Raw genomic sequence first — 17736 nt, forward strand, 5'->3', positions numbered from 1 at the left:
CTGAAGGGCCGCCATGATTAATCGACAATTAATTGAACTGAAGTGAGAAGTATTTTGATAGTCGATTGTTTCAAGACGTTGTTGAACTAAAATTGGGTCAATCTTTTTTGTGAGCTTCTTCATGGTCAATATTCTTCTTTAATTTTCTAATTTGTTATTACCGTAATTTTCCGACAAAAAGCAGCTGCTTTTTTCCTTCATTTTGAATCCTGTTGCGAATAGTCCAGTATGGCTTATTTGTTGATTTACTTGGTTTAATAGCTAACACTTTATTAGACAACGGCGTCATAAGACCGTCATAATTATGACATCACGGTACTGAATTCTTATGACAGATGTCATTAAGTGTCATCCGGCAAATTACGTCACTACGTCCATTTATGTCCAGCTCGGATCTTTTACATCCATTCAAAAGTGAGGTAATTTGCCGGTTAAGTCTAAATGACATCTGTTATAAGCATTCATTAATGCTCATTACAATGTCATGTCATAATTATGATTGTCTAATGACAGTCTTATGGCGCCACTGTCAAATAAAGTGTCACCAAATACCATAACTAGCAATTAATGAAACAACTGGAATAATAACTGAAGAAATAATTAGCACAGAGCATGGATTTTGATTAGGGTTGTTCCGATCATGTTTTTTTGCTCCCGATCCGATCCCGATTGTTTTAGTTTGAGTATCTGCCGATCCCGATATTTCCCGATCTGATTGTTTTTTTTGTTTGTTTTTTTTTTTGCTCCCGATTAAATTCCAATCATTCCCGATAATTTTTCCCGATCATATATATTTTGGCAATGCATTAAGAAAAAAAATGGTAAATGGTGTTATACTTATATAGCGCTTTTCCACCTTTCAAGGCGCTCAAAGCGCTTTACACTATCTCGCCATCCACCTACAGGTGACGCAGCACCAGGAGCAACGTGGGGTTCAGTATCTTGCTCAAGGACACTTAGGCGAGTTTATCAGGGCAGAGAATTGAACCCACAACCTCTAGGTTGGGAGACAGGTACTCTACCACTGAGCCACGCCACCCCCAAATGAATAAAACTCGGACGAATATATACATTCAACATACAGTACATAAGTACTGTATTTGTTTGACAATAAATCCTCAAGATGGCATTTACATTATTAACATTCTTTCTGTGAGAGGGATCCACGGATAGAAAGACTTGTGACTTTGTATATTGTGACTAAATATTGCCATCTAGTGTATTTGTTGAGCTTTCAGTAAATGATACTGTAGACATGCCCAAATGCATGATGGGAAGTGGAACCATGACTGTGCGTAGTGCTACCAACTGATATATCTTCTCTGTGTTGGGAAATAACATAAGGTGTTAAGAAAAAGATGGTATTTCTAAACGTAGGGAGAGGGATTGTAAGGCTTTAGCCAATTAAAAAAAGGCTCCAAAGGCTGCCAAAATTCACTCTACTCATTTTATGCTGCTTTTTATCTCTCTATATAGGTAAAATGGCGCCATTACAGATTGAGCGCAACAATGCGTGAGTGGGTCGTGCAGTGCATGCATTAATTGCGTTAAATATTTTAACGTGATACTTTTTTTTTTTTAATTAATTACCGCCGTTATCGGGATAAATTTGATAACTCTACCTTAAGCCTAAACTAAAGACTCTGGATGAGTGCAACATATTATGTCTGAAACGTTAAATACAATTAGAAAACTATTTAATTAAAAAATATATGTATATTAAAAAAAGGCATGGCCGATATTTTTTTTGCCGATTCCGATACATGACGTGATCGGACAATCAAAATTAGAGATGTCCCGATCGATCGGCATCCCAATCGATCGGGACATCTCTAATTTTGATTGTTATTTACATCTGTAGCGCTGTAATGCATGCTAGGAGGCATTTTCGACAACAACAGTGTTGACAGGAGGTGGCAGCAAAGTTAGACTGTCTCCCCTAAATGTTGTGAAAAAAATCATTGAGGGAAATTAACCGCGACGGCAATGCCGTCATAATTTGCACTATTTACGTAAAATAAATATCATATCTATGTTCTTCTATGTTCTGTAGATCTATATTCTGTGTATCTAGTTCATATTTATGAAGAATTCAGGAATTTAAGCATTGATTCATAAGAATTTTCAATGTGGAAAGCTCTTTGTGGTGATAAGGCGGCGCCACAGTGGCTCAAAGACTAGCAGCCCATTTGACATGTTTATGTAAAATAAATGCTAACTGCCTGTTTTTTTGTTTTTGCTTTTAACCACGAGCCGAGATTGTTTTACGTCCATATCTATAAAGAATGTCTCCCCCAAGGCAGCAGTGATGGCCAATTGAAGCTTTTTGAAGCAATGAAATGTTTCATGGTGGTTCATTTGGTCTTATGACAGTCGTAGCCACTGTCAAATAAAGTGTTACCGGTTAATATCTTTTGGTGTAAATATCCCATAATACAGTGAGGACAGCTCCGGTTTATAGTCCAGTGTGGCTTATCTATGAACAAATGCCATTTTTGTGTCAAATTTGGTGGGTGACGGCTTATAGTCAGGTGCGCCTTATAGTGCAAAAATTAGGGTATTTTAACATAGGTAGTCCCTGGGTTACGACGTACCCGACTTACGGGATTTCGACATTACGACACCTGTCTCGTTGTTATTTTTTTTTTTTTGACTTGACTTATGTTGACTTTTGTTTTGTAATGCATGCCTTTATTTTAGCTTAGCTATTTTAGCCATTTACACATCTCTTATCCTACACATGCACATATTAGGAAGAGGTGACAGGCTGCGCGCACATTTCTTGCTTGTGAAGCATCCACAGGCCACGACTGTATATAACCCCTTTTGTACTGTTTATTGTGCGTTTTCAATTGTGGTCAAAAAGAAAAGTACGATGGGTCTCTGTTGTGGTCTATACAGATCTAAGACCCGCTCAGTTGATTTGGGGACATTTCGGGGACACGCCCTGTTGATATTAGGTCACTTCCTGTTTATTTGGAGACATTTTGGGGACACGTCCTGTCATTATTAGGTCACACCCTGTTGATTTGGGGACATTTCGGGGACGTCCTGTTGATCTGAGGACATTTCAGGGACACATCCTGTTGCATGGCTGCCAATGGCATCAGTTTAAATGGGTGCCAATTGAATGACAATGGGCTGTAATGGTAATTTTTGGGTCAAAAATCACAACCACACAGGTTTTTTTGCCATTGAAAATGAATGGGAAATTTGGACTTACATGGGCGTCAATGGCATTAGAAATTAATGGGACCGTTTTTTTGAAGAATTTTTGCCAAATTCTCTATACACCTTTTATGCCTCTTACCGTCCTGGAATTTTTCATGTGTAAATTATGTGATTTGGTCAAAAATTGTAGGACATGTTGCGTTTTGATTGTTTTTTTCAAATTTATGTTTATGGGCGAAAAGAAAATTTTGGGGCGTCAGTCGAAAAATTCTCTGTGTCGCGCAAAAATTCCGGTCATTTTGGTCATTTGAAATTTTGGGCCATCTAATAAATATGAATTGCATCATATTTTTATTTGGGCAAGATTTAAAAAACACATGCTTAACTCCTCAACAAAACATGGATTTGTCAAATTACCAGTTAATGAATTAACACTTCTCTTCCAAATAAAACTGCATGTTTTTTATGCAACAAATGTATTTTAGTATCAAAAAGCACAAAGTAGACTACATTATTGATCGCTGATTAATAATTTAAATTGATTAAAGATGCTGTTTAGACACGCGTGTTTAGCCAAAAACCCTAAATCCAATTGACAAAATAAAAGGTCAGTCAGGACGAGTGTGCATTTTCGAGTTTATTTGATTCCGTTTCTTTCCCTATTTTTTTTATGGAGGGCCATTGTGGTTCTGTGTTTTCTATTTTCACAGTTCGTTCAGGTATTTGTTTTCAGGCGAACTCGGGGGGCCCCACTACTGCAAGGCCCCCGCTCTCTGGCCCGACTCTCCCACTCGTCTAGCTATAACAAAGTCAATATTACAAAGAGGTAACACATGTCGAGGTATGCTCCGGGCCCGCCGCGCCGCTGTGATCCAAAGCATCGGGACACACACACACACACAACCAACAGACTGTAAAGGAAAAAAAAATGCATACCTCCGTGAAGAAAAATCCACCTTTTTGTGGTGATTTTTGCGGTTAAAAGTGTTATTTCGACTGAGATTGTACGTGTCACATGTGTGAGTGCAAAGTACTTGTTGGTGTGTGTGAGTGAGGGTCAGTTTGTTTTGTTTTTCCCCTTACTTCAGCACATCTGAGAGAGCTTTTCTGGAACTCCTGAGCCCTGTCTAAACAAAGATGGCCCAAAGTGAGGGGAGGGTGGAAGTGGGCGTCTCACTGGAACTGTGTGTGACCATGTGTGTGTGAGTCTTGAAGCAACCTGGGACCTGCAGGAGGGGGTGTCGAAACCGAGCCCCTGAGAAAAGCAGCTGGAAACACGGAGACTTGTGGTCTTTTTTTCCTGCCAACTCCTCTTCATACCCGTCCTTCTCTAGTCCAGCTGCACTCACATGTGTCCCCCCCCCTCCGTCCGCCCGTCCGTACTCCCACCCGGAGTCAATGCCACTGCCAAGGCGAGGCAGAGCGTCGCAGCTGCGAACACTTTACGGGCCGTTTTATTCTCGTTTTATTCGAGATTCATTAGGACGACGTTAGCGTAGGGATGCGGTGAAATGTTAGCACGGAATGAGAGATTGGAGAGGAGGAAGACTCACACGATACGCCTGTCACAATTTGTCTTTGTTAATGATTTGGGACGTTTGTTGAATTTCGTTGGTAGTTTTGTTGTCAAAAAAGAGAATAAAAAAGGACTTTATAGTGGCTAAAGGGTGTACATAATTTCATAAAAAGAAAAACTAGTCTTCTTCCGTTATTTGTTTTCTTATGTGTCAGTTTCCTCGAGTTGTATTTGGTGTTTGAAAAACTGTAGCCATATGGCGCTAATACGGTGTTAGCATGTGCAACTACTGTAGCATTAGCTAGCACGGAAAATGATATATTCCCTGTTTTTTGTTGACATATTAAACCAAAATTACAAGAAAAAAACAAAAGGCCGAATAGTACACGGAGAGCAGTCTTACGAACATACTGTATGTTGGATTTAGTTGGCAGTTTTATTGTCAAAAAAGACTTGATAATGGCTAAATTGTTAAAACAATTTAGTAAAAAGAAAAAACAGCCTATTTCCGGTGTTTCTTTTTGTGTGTCAGTTTCCCCGAGTCGTATTTGGTATTTGAAAAAACTGTAACCGTATGGTGTCAATACATTGTTATCATGTGCAACTTTTGTTGGACATATGTTGGATTTGGCGGTTTTGTTGTCAAAAAAGAGAATAAAAAAGGACTTGCTAGAGGCTAAAGGGTGTACATGTAGCCGTATGGTGCTAATACGTTCTTAGCATGTGCAACTATTGTAGCACTAGCTAGCAAGGAAGATGATATGTTCCTTGGTTTTGTTGACACATTGAACAAAATTAGAGTAAAGAAACAAATGGCCGAATGGTACACGGAGAGCAGTCTTAAGAACATATGTTGGATTTAGTTGGCAGTTTTGCTGTCAAAAAAGGGGATAAAAAAAGGACTTGACAGTGGCTAAATGGTGTACATAATTTCATAAAAAGAAAAACTAGCCAATTTCTGTTATTTGTATTTATGTGTCAGTTTCCCTGAGTCGTATTTGGTATTTGAAAAACTGTAGCCGTATGGTGCTAATACATTGTTAGCATGTGCAACTATTGTAGCACCAGCTAGCGCAAAAGATGATATATTCAAACGTGTTTTTTTTTTTTTTTTTGACGCATAAAACAAAATTACAATAAAGAAACAAATGGCCAAGAGGTACACGGAGAGCAGTTTTAAGAACATATGTGTGATTTAGTTGGCAGTTTTGTTGTCAAAAAAGAGAATAAAAAAGGTATTAATGGTGCCTGAAGTGTGTCCATAATTTCGCAATCCAAAAAAACTAGCCTAAAGTTAATTGTTTTCTATGTGTCAATAGAAATAAGGAGATTGAGTTCAGTTTGCAGAGTCATATTTGGTATTTGGAAAACCGTAGCCTTATGGTGCTAATACGGTGTTAGCGTGTGAAACAATTGTACGACTAGCTAAAGCGGAAGATGATATATTCAACCGGTTTTTTGTTTTTGTTTTTCTTGACGCATAAAACAAAATTAGAATAAAGAAAGAAATGGCCGAAAGATATTCTGCATAAAACAAAATTAGAATAAAGAAAGAAATGGCCGAAAGATATACTATTGTTGGCAGTTTTGTTGTCATAAAAGAGAATAAAATAGGACATAATGGTGGCTAAAGGGTGTCCATAATTTTGTGGAAAAAAAAACTAGCCTATTTACATTAATTTCTTTTTATGTGTCAACAAAAAACAGGAAATGAATTGTTTTCCGGTTTTGTGATCCATATTTTGGAGGCAAATTGAAAAATTGTAGCCCCATGATGTTAAATCTGTATTAGAATGTGCAACTTTGTAGCACTAGCTGGCACGGAAGGTGATATAATCCCTGATTTTTGTTGACACACATTAAAGAAAGTTAGAAGAAAGAAACGAATGGCTAAAAGGTACACAGAGCGCAGTTTTATGAATATGTGTTGGATTTAGTTTGTAGCTAAGTTGTCCAAGAGAATAAACTTGGAGTTGATAGCAGTTGAAGTCTAGTGTATTAATGTTTAAAACAGTTCAGTCCATAATTTCCTAAAAAGAAAAACTAGCCTATTTACGTTATTTGTATTTAAGTCTCAACAAAAAAAACGGGAAATTAATTCTTTATCTTCCCAAATCATATATTGTAATTGACAAACTGTAGCCCCATGTTGCTAATACTAAATCAGCATGTGCTAGCTAGCAGCAGGGTTCGTCAGATTAGCATCAGAGGAAGACGTTTTTCCTGGGTGACAAACAAATAATGGTTGTTATTTTCTGACTCATAAAGGAACATTGGATAAAGGGTAGTTTTTCAATGACCAATAATGAATCAGGAAACAGAAGACGATTTATTCCGTTTTTGTTGACGCACATAAAACAAAATTAGATGACAGAAACGAAAGAATGGCCGAAAGGTACAAAGAGAGAGTCTTAAGACCATATTTTGAGTTGGTCTTATCTTGATCTGGACTCCCAAAAATGTTGATCTGGCCAGTGGGACATGGTGAGTCATGTATTTTTGGTATTAATACTCTAGGGATGTAAACGCATCGATTCTTTGGCCCAATTTTTGGATTTCATGGCCGTCACATGGCATTGCAGTTGGGTGATTAGGTTGTATCATGATACGTTAGCTCTAATACGTTCTGTCGGGCGGTCTTAGTTGATTCGAACTTATTTTTGTCAAGACTAGCAGTTCAACTTAATTCATGTGATTGTTTTTTGACAGCTTTTTATAGTGTTGGTCCTGTCTCTGGTTTGGTCTCGGTCTTGATTCCCAAAGTTTGGGCAATTCTTACTCTAGGATAGTGTGCTCTTGAGCACAACGCTAGCATTCCCTTTCTTCAGGAACAGGACAAAAAATAAGCCCTTGTCCCTTTTAACTACATTATCCAAAAAAGACAAGCCCTGGAGTAATAACTGGTCTGTCAAGGCTTAGATAATATTATTTTATTATGACACATTAAGACTATCAAATTAAAGATCAGAGTCTCTTCTTTCATCTGAAAGAAAAATGTTGTTTCTAGGTTTTTTATTTTCTTTTTTCTTAGTCAGCAGTAGAACATGGGTTGCTTTCACCAATATGACCTTTCGGAAGGCAAACAAGAAGATAATCGTGACTTTAAAGCTTGATATATTTGGTTCTTATAGGCAACTAAAACATCTGCAATCCAACAATCCTATTGTGACAATATATCAAAATGGTGATGTATCTTGATACTTTGTATCCCATAACATTATCGATATGCTCCTGCCAAGAATTGATATATTGTTTTAAAAAGGTGTCAATGTTAAAAAAAAAAAAAAAAAAAGGAACAAACAAGTTACTTCCAAAATCTCCCACTAGAATCGTGTCTCTGTTAATTCAGTCCATTTAGCCTGGGACGGACGAATGAACAAAAACAGAGCTTTTCCGATTTTGGGAACATTTACAGGTCACTTTCTGTACATTTTACGGCATTTACATGTCACTTCCTGTTGAATTTGAGTCGCTGCCTAATCATTCCCAAATCATCAACAGGATGTGACCCAGAAATGCCTCAAAATCAACAGGAAGTGACTGAAAATCAACAACAAATGGCCTGAAATGCCCCAAAAGTAATCTTCATAGGCTGCCATAGACGTCTAATCCATTTGAATTGGGAGGTATGGCAGCGAACATCCAATTTATTTTGACTGGATTGGACGTCGAGCGCTGTCAACGGCACTGAAGCCAGAGCATTCACAGCCAGTCTTTTGTGGGCATTTACAGGTCAATTCCTGTTGATTTTAGGGCATTTACAGGTTACTTCCGGTTCATTTTAAATCAGTTCCCATTCATTTGGAGACAACACTGAGTCACTTCCTTTTCAGTAACCCAAAATCAACAGGAAGTGACCCGTAAATGCATTGAAGTGAGAATGAACTAACCCCAAATCAGCAGGAGGTGACCCAGAAATGCCCCTAAATCAACAGGAAGTCACTGAAAATCAACAACAAATGGCCTGAAATGCCCCAAAAGTAATCTCATTGGTAGCCATTGACCACCATAGACGTCCGATACATTAGAATTGGGAAGTATGGCAACAAACAGTTTCTGGAGGGACCGAAGAGCAGTGAGTTAAAGTAATCGAGCCGGGAAGTGACTAGACTACAGACAGGGGTCGAAGCGGTATGGCATGTGAGAGAAGGAAGGAGGCGAGAAAGGTTGCGAAGGTGGAAAAAAGCTGATCTGGTGATGTCGTTGAAATGGAAGCAGAAGTAAAGCGTGCTGTTGAGGATGACACCTAGACCCTTAACCTGAGTAGAGGGGGAGATTGGTACATTGTTGATAGTATTAAAGAAGTTATTGTCATTAGAGAGCATGGCATTGTTGCCTACAAGGAGGACTTCTGATTTCGAGCTAGTGAGGAGGAGAAAGTTGGAGGAGAGCTAAGAGTTAATATCTTCTAAACAGAGGGTGAGGGTGGAAGGGAAGAGGTTGGTTTTGAGGAAATGTTTATTAGCTGTTTTGCAGAATATTGTTGTGTCTGCATATCGTGAGATCATCGATATCGTTAACCTTGTATCACAAATCGTGGCTTATCATGAGGTACCCAGAGGTTACCACCCCGATTTAGCACTGGAAGATTCAACTCATTTTCTGCCATTGACGTCAATAGACGTCCAATTCATTTTGACTGGAAAACTTCCACCATCAACAGCAGTCTAAAGTTTTTCGGTGCACCCTGTGACTCGGGAATGACGTCTGGCCGTCACTTGGTCCCTTCTATCTTTGAACTTTGTAAGGCTGATAAAGACAAAAAAAACACCCTGATGGACTTTTCCTTTTGCTGCACACTCAATCACACACTAGCGCGTCTTTGGGAGTGAAACACTTTTTTTTTTTTGTCGCCATTGGTCAGGCCTCTCCCTCCCATCCTATCGTTTCTTTATTACATCTTCACCGTCTCTCACTCGTGGTTTATCATCTACCGGACTTGGATTGTCGCAAACATGGAAGTTAAACGCTTTGCGCGCACCTGAAGGAGTTTCCTTGCGATGCTGGCGGAGGTAAATGAGTTTTGTGATATTTTGAGTGGTTACCATGTTGTACTTTTTCCCTAATAATTTCTTACAAAATGTTTAGTGATTAGAAAAGAGGAAATATTGTGCATGTTTGGAATGTGGGAGGCTGCAACTGTGATGACTAAAACGCAAGACTTGCCTGTCGCCGTCACACTGGAAATATTTGTTTGTGTGTTGCAATAATCTCTGACTCAAACTTTCTTCAGCGGTGTTTTTTACGCTATCACGTCCACTTTATCAGTGGACTCATAGATTTATTGACAACAGCCACATTCAATGTCGGCGCAAGTCAATCTACGTGACTCTGTCCCACCCTTGTCACTGTCATTGTCATGATGTCAGCGTACGGCCGTTATCTGTCATCGAAGGCCGAAGTTCGCCACGCATCTGTAACACTATCATATTGTCTTCAATGGATCAGCGCATTGGTTAGGTGTTAGCATGAAATACAGTGGTTACGTAACTCCAAAAAGAGGCCATTTTATGTTGTCCTACTTTATGTAAATCTTGAAAATAGGGCTGTCACAATGATTATTTTGATCGTCGACAAATCAGTGATTATTGATTTTTAATTGGCCGACCACTTGGCGTTTGTTTGTATAAATTGTTGTATAAATTGTTCAGTTGTCCGATATTATCGGCCGATAAATACGGTGGCCGAGAGGTGTCAGGCGAAAGTCCAAACACTTTTCAAATAGAAAAAGCAGAAACCCCAATTGCAAACGCTTTGCAAAAGAAAAAAAGCACGAATGCAAACTGCCAAAACACAATCCCCAATTCCTAAAGCGCAATCGCAAATTGGCAAAAGCACGAACCCCAGTTGCCACAACACGGCAGCAAATGGCTCGCGGCACGACCGCAAAAGGCTTGCAAGACAATTGGTGCCATTCGTTTGTGGTAGTTGTTAAACGATGATTGACACATGCGGCACTTTGAATTTTCGGCTTCCAAACACCTCTGTCAAGCTCAAACCATAACGTCTGTCAATCATCGTAAAAAGCAACTCCAGTTGCCTGACCAAGAAAAGCGGCAGGAGCAAGAATGAGAGACTACGTGATCGGATTGGCACAGCTCTATAAAATACTGGATTTATTTATTCTTTTTTTTTTTTTTTTTTTTAATTAAAAAAAAAAAAATCAGCGATGGAATGAGAGCGCAAAGTTTTAAGCGCGAAGTAGCGAGGGATCACTGTACAGATTCTTTTCAGGACCATATTGATAACCTTTTGTAATACAAAGTATCGCGATACATCAACATTTGGATACATTGTCACACCCTTAATCGCAATACAATTTGCTATAATATGTCTAAAACCTTATATATCGGTATCGGTTTGGTATCAGTATAGTATCGGATGTTTGGAGTTGGACAATATTGGGATTATTAGTTATTGGTTAAAAAGTAATTATCAGACAGCTCTACATATGAATCAGTTATTCTCTGTTTATTACTTCAAGCTTAATATTTTAAATAGGGCTGTCAAAATTATCGCGTTAACGGGTGGTAATAATTGTGTTAAATTAATCACGTTAAAATAGTTGACGCAATTAATGCACATGCCCCGCTCAAACAGATTAAAATGACAGAACAGGGTCATGTGCACTTGTTACTTGTGTTTTGTCGCCCTCTGCTGGCGCTTGGGTGCGACTGATTTTATGACCATGAGAATTGTGTAATTATTGACATCAACAATGGCGACCTACTAGTTTATTTTTCGATTGAAAATTTTAATAACTCTATTAAAACGAAAACATTACGAGGGGTTTTAATATAAAATTTCTATAACTTGTACTAACATTTATCTTTTAAGAACTCCAAGTCTTTCTATCCATGGATCGCTTTAACAGAATGTTAATAGTAATAATGCCATCTTGTTGATTTATTGTTATAATAAACAAATACAGTACTTATGTACAGTATGTTGAACGTATACAGTATATCCGTCTTGTCTTTCCATTCCAACAATAATTTACAGAAAAATATGGCATATTTTATAGATGGTTTGAATTGCGATTAATTACGATTAATTAATTTTTAAGCTGTGATTAACTCGATTAAAAATTTTAATCCTTTGACAGCCCTAATTTTAAATAAATGTACTAAAAAAGTTGACGATTGTATTTTATTTTATTTTTTATAGAGGGGACTCAATTTAAAATGTTACACTAATTAGCAAATTTGTAATCAGTCTTGAGTAATCTTGATTGCATAGCAATATTTGTCAAGTAAAATTAGCTGATTTTACTTTAGTGGATGAATGAGTCAAAAAATATACTTTAGAAAATTTCAAATATTTACAAGAGTAGTAAAAACCCTGAGAAAACTTGAAAGACCTGAAATTAATATGCCAATTTAATAGTCTAAATGGTCAAAAAAAGACAAAAAATACAGCATAAAATGCACCTATTTCTACTGCAAATAGTAATATATAAGGCCTAAAACTCCAAGTAACCTTAGCTAAAACTATTTTGGACATTTTTTTTTATACTAGGGGCTGATTTCATATGAAGATATAATTTGACGAAACTTAAAAAAAAAAAAAAATTTTTTTATTGATGTATCTTTTTTCAGCTAAAACATGTTTGCTAAATAATTCCAACAATGGCTGCTAACCCTCCCAGTCTATCGTCGTCAACGGCACTGGAACATGATTGTTGTTTACTGCTCTTCCGATGTACAGACATGCAATTTTTCCCCACCCAAGACGTCTGATTACCGGGATTTATTATCTTCAAATTAGGCTTTAGTACTGCTACGCATGTACCCTACTTTACTTTTATTGTACACCGCTAAATATTAGCATTATACATACTGACACATGACTCATAGTTTGTCAAAGATCATTAGCTGGAGTGCATAGCGCAAACCAGTTGCTTCCTTGTACGGGTCCTTGAAGAGAAGGAAGGAAGGAGTGCACATGAAAACATGACAACACATGCATTTCCCTGCCAATCCACCGGGGACTCACGGCCCATTTGGTTGCCATTAGCATAGTTCTGGCCCTCCGTGGCCCGTGTCAGAGCCCAGATGCACAGCTGCACAGAGGACAGGGACCTCTGCCTCAGCGACTGGCAGCCACTCGGGCTCCAAAGCAGAACTGACAGGGGCGACGGGCCTTTTTGCACGCTGGGGATTGAATGGACAAGGTTTATTTCCCTTATTTTTTCCCTTCTCCCTTGTCTTCTGCTTTTTCCTGTCACTGAGTTTCATCTGTATTTATTTATTTCGCATAGAATTGCTATTTAAAGTCAGATCCTAATCAAAGCAGAGTGTGGAACTCCATCAAGGCCAAACAATCCTAATTTGGATCAGACGAAATGAGTAGATTCAAAGACATTCAAGAGAATTGATTTTGTTCTAGTTGGCTTGGACGTTTACATTTGAAAACTCAAATAATGAAAAGTGAATGAATCCAGTCTGACACAAGGCAAATAGAGTGTGAAGTAGGGATGTCCCCGATCTGATCACGCCATTTTTAGAAGATCAGATGAAAAAGAAAGATTTTTATGGGCGACAAAGCCACAAAATAGTTAAGATGTACAAAGTTATTATTCGTTCATTCACCCCATCCAATTAAAATGAATTGGACGTCCAGTTCTCTCAATGGTACTGACATGAGCATTCATAGTCTGTGAGAAGAGTTTAAGAATTGCTCGTCTATTGTTGTTAGTAGGACTGCAGCTATCAATTATTTTTGTAGTCGATTAATCTATCAACTACCGTATTGGCCCAAATATAAGACGGTGTTTTTTGCAATTGTAATAAGAAAAAGTGGGGGTCGTCTTATATTCGCGGTCAAGACATTATACCCATTCACGACGCTAGATGGCGCCAGATATCATTGAAGCGATGTTCTGTCATGACAGATGTCAGCTACTCTTAAGTTTAACCAGTTTGCATTATTTTATTGCAATGTTTTTCCTTATTCAGATTTGTTTCAAGACTACAGTTACAGTTAGACTTCACTTTGTTGGTTAATGCAGTTATTGCAATTTTGTTGTTTTATCACAATAGATTGGTTTATTTACATTTCAAAAACCAGAAGCCATTCATTTACTAATGTGATTGCACTTTAGTTTACATATTTAAATGTCCACATATTAAGATTTGAATGAGGCAAAATAATATGCTTTTTCTCATTTGCCTGTTTCAGTTACTTCCTGTTGATTTTGCGGTATTTTATGGGTCACTTCCTGTTTATTTTGAGTTACAGAACAGGACGTGACCTGGGAATCACCCAAATGAATAGGCAGTGACTCAAACCCAACAGGAATGACCTGTAAATGAACAGCAAGTGACCTGCCAATGCCCCGAAAATCGGACAGAATGACTGCGAATGCTCTGGTTTCGAATTAGTGTTGCAACGATTAATCGATTAACTCGAGGACTCGATTCGAAAAAAAGATTCAAATTAAATTTTGATGCTTCGAGTATTCGTTTAATTAAAGTGGCGCTGTAATGGTTTGTTTTGAAAGTGTTTGCATTTATTGATTTGTGTGGATACACAGCCCTCTAGTCTACCTCATTTCACATGGCTGAATCCATCTGCTCCCTGTTAAGACCAACATAAGCGTTTGTTTGAGCTAATGATTTTTTTTTAATGCATTTGTATTTTCGTTTAAAGGTATATTTAACTGTTTTTTTTTTTTTTGTGTGGGAATATGTGTCTGAGCCCTTTGTTAAGAGCATTGTAAAAAAGCGTTAGCATTTTATAGCATTTAAGCTAGCGGACTTTTGCTATGTATGTTAGCCAATTGTTCTTTTGTTGTACATAGATCATCTTTTTTTTTATATATACCGTGTGAGGCTCAGCTCAGGTATTTTAATTTTTTATGTTCCTTATCCGATTACTCGATTATTCGAACTAATTAGTTCATCGATTGCAGCCCTATTTCGAATGAACAAACGTTCCCAGTCTAAATGGATTGGGCGTCGAGTACCGTCAATGGCAGCCTTAGAGACACTTACCTGAGACACTATTATAGTGGAAGTTGGTATTATGGTTGGTTTTTTAAACATTGACACTAGGGCTGTCAAACGATTAAAATTTTTAATCGAGTTAAGTACAGCTTAAAAATGAATTAATCGTAATTAATCGCAATTCAAACCATCTATAAAATATGCCATATTTTTCTGTAAATTATCGTTGGAATGGAAAGATAAGACACAAGATGGATATATACATTCAACATACGGTACATAAGTACTGTATTTGTTTATTATAACAATAAATCAACAAGATGGCATTAACATTATTAACATTCTCTTAAAGCGATCCATGGGTAGAAAGACTTGTAGTACTAAAAGATAAATATTAGTACAAGTTATAGAAATTTTATATTAAAACCCCTCTTAAGGTTTTCGTTTTAATAAAATTTGTAAAAATTTCATTCAAAAAAATAAACTAGTAGCTCGCCATTGTTGATGTCAATAATTACACCATGCTCACTCATGGTACTAAACCATAAAATCAGTTGGACCCAAATGCCAGCAGAGGGTGCCAGACACCAAAAAAACAAGTAACAAGCGGACATTAAAGTGTACTGTCATTTTAGTCTGTTTGAGCGGGGCATGTGCGTTATTTGCGTCAAATATTTTAACGTGATTAATTTAAAAAATTAATTACCGCCCGTTAACGCGGTAATTTTGACAGCCCTAATTGACACCTTTTTAAAACGATATCCCAATTCTTGGCAGGAGCATATCGATAACCTTTTGGGATACAAAGTATCAGATTAAAGATCCTGATCGATCGGGTCCAATCACGTCATTTTCAAAGTATCGGAATCGGCAAAAAAAAATCTGACATGCCTTTTTTTAATATATATATATTTTTTAATTAAATCGTTTTCTAATTGCATTTAACGTTACCATCAAAATGTCTTACATTCATCCAGAGTCTTTAGTTTTGACTTAAAGTAGGGCTATCAAATGTATTTCGTAAATGGCGGTAATTAATTTTTTTTTTTTTAATTAATCACGTTAAAATATTTGATGCAATTAACGCATGCGCTGCACGACCCACTCACCATTGTCGCGTTCAATCTATAATGGCGCCATTTTACTTATATATAGAGCTAACAGGCAGCGTAAAATGAGTAGAGAGAATTTTGGCAGTCTTTGGAGCCTCTTTTTAATTGGCTAAAGCCTTAAAATCCCTCTCTCAACAATTAGAAATATCGTGGGAAGCAATGTGGGGAAGAAGGGAAATGGTTGATCTTTTCCTTAACACCCTATGTTACTTCCCAACGCAAGATATATCAATTGGTGCCACTACGCACAGTCATGGTTGCACTTCCCATCATGCATTTGGGCAGAACAGTTAAATGGCTACAGTATCATTTACTGAAAGCTCAACAAATACACTAAATGGCAATATTTAGTCACAATATACAAAGTCACATTTCTCCTTTAGGAATTACAAGTCTTTCTAGCCGTGGATCCCTCTCACAGAAAGAATATTAATAATGTAAATGCCATCTTGAGGATTTATTGTCATAATAAACAAATACAGTTCTTATGTACTGTATGTTGAATGTATATATTCGTCCGAGTATTATTCATTTTTTCTTAATGCATTGTCAAAATGTACATGATCGGGAAAAATTATCGGGAATGATTGGAATTGAATCGAGAGCAAAAAAAAAGCAATCGGATCGGGAAATATCGGGATCGGCAAATACTCAAACTAAAACGATCGGGATCGGATCGGGAGCAAAAAAAAAATGATCGGAACTACCCTAATCACGATATATCACAATTTCGATATTTTGTCACACCCCTAGTTTGAAGTGTGAAATAGCGAGGGATCACTGTAACTGAAAACATTTGACCGATACAATACACCGTTTACCTCCAGAGGGTGTCATGTCCCATTTTGATACAGTGTGAGACGCATCTGGTTTTACCGAGCAACTGTGCCATTTGGTGGTGGCATCCCAAAAAAGTCAAAGAAAGTTTAAGCAAACCTACAAGACGAGCAGAAATAAAAACGAACCAACAATTAGCTTTAGTAAAAGCTCTGTGCTTCCATGTTATGACTACACTGCACTACAAAGCCTCTCTGTTATTTGTCACCTGGTTCCAATATGGACACTGTGCGGTCCTGACGTCTCAATCCGAGGCCAGGGTCTTTATGACATGCAACTCCGCCGCGCCTCTTTTCCCCGGCACACATTGTCTGCACATTTCTGTCAGGAAATTGGCAGCGTTTTCGTCAGCTAAAGCTCACAGATGAGATAATACTTCACGGGCGGGGGGGGGGGGGGGGGGGTGGGGAGACGAAAGGACGAGACGCTCCCGGCGTTGTACGACCGATTCCGAGCTAGCAAAACACGAGGCGCGCACATGCTAGGCACACGGGGTTTTCATTTACGAGCCCGGCTTTGCTTAACTCGCCCGACAAGAATTGCGGTCTGTGGCGACGTGTTGAACACGGGTAGAGGGATTCGAATAAAGTGGGAAGGAACAATACTAGGCCATCTGTGCGAGTTTGCATTGTGCAGAGATGCTGGAAGAGAGGAAAAAAGCCTACTGGCGTGCGTTTACGACATTAAAAACGACAGTGCGGTAGTGCAGCTGAACAGGATGCTATTAGTCAAAGATCACCATTGCTTCTGTGGTCTCATTGTGTCTTCGCTGACGTCTGATTCCTGCTCGGGCTCTGTTGCATGTGTCGCTATTGGTCCCGGGCCACAAAGTCTATTTACGCGGCGCAACCCAGCCAAGAGTCCAGCCTGGAAGCATCTTGTTCGAACGCTCCCACCCATCTGTCGTGCTAACGTTCGTCACGGTGAGCCCGGGCCGTCGCCGGTCGTCAGTGTTTACAAGTGGGCCGGGATAGGCGATCCCGGCCAAGCAAAACAGCCATGAGACATCCAGCCTGCAGCTAAACACTAGGCCGCAATGAGACACACACTTGAGTCAGATAAGGACTGTGAATGATGCAGACTGAGTCAAGTTGTTGGTCGCGACGGCTAATCTGCAGCTGTGTGACACTCAGACGAGACCCCGAGATGATAA

General features: G+C 38.4%; 1 protein-coding gene across 6 annotated transcripts in view; it reads left to right on the plus strand.

Moving 5' to 3' along the window:
* bnc2 (basonuclin zinc finger protein 2) overlaps nucleotides 1-17736 on the plus strand; it is a 467285-nt gene that overhangs the window by 305308 nt on the left and 144241 nt on the right. The window contains exon 1 of one of the 6 annotated variants that reach the window (XM_057842559.1): nucleotides 4592-7171. The exons of the other annotated variants lie outside the window; for them this stretch is intronic. Within the exon in view, the coding sequence (XP_057698542.1) occupies nucleotides 7169-7171 (3 nt within the window). The 5' untranslated portion in view covers nucleotides 4592-7168. Of the gene's footprint in view, nucleotides 1-4591; nucleotides 7172-17736 lie in introns of those variants that run through there. 6 annotated transcript variants of the gene reach the window in all.

This window comes from Corythoichthys intestinalis, chromosome 8 (genome assembly GCF_030265065.1).
Source record: "Corythoichthys intestinalis isolate RoL2023-P3 chromosome 8, ASM3026506v1, whole genome shotgun sequence".
Taxonomy (NCBI): domain Eukaryota; kingdom Metazoa; phylum Chordata; class Actinopteri; order Syngnathiformes; family Syngnathidae; genus Corythoichthys; species Corythoichthys intestinalis.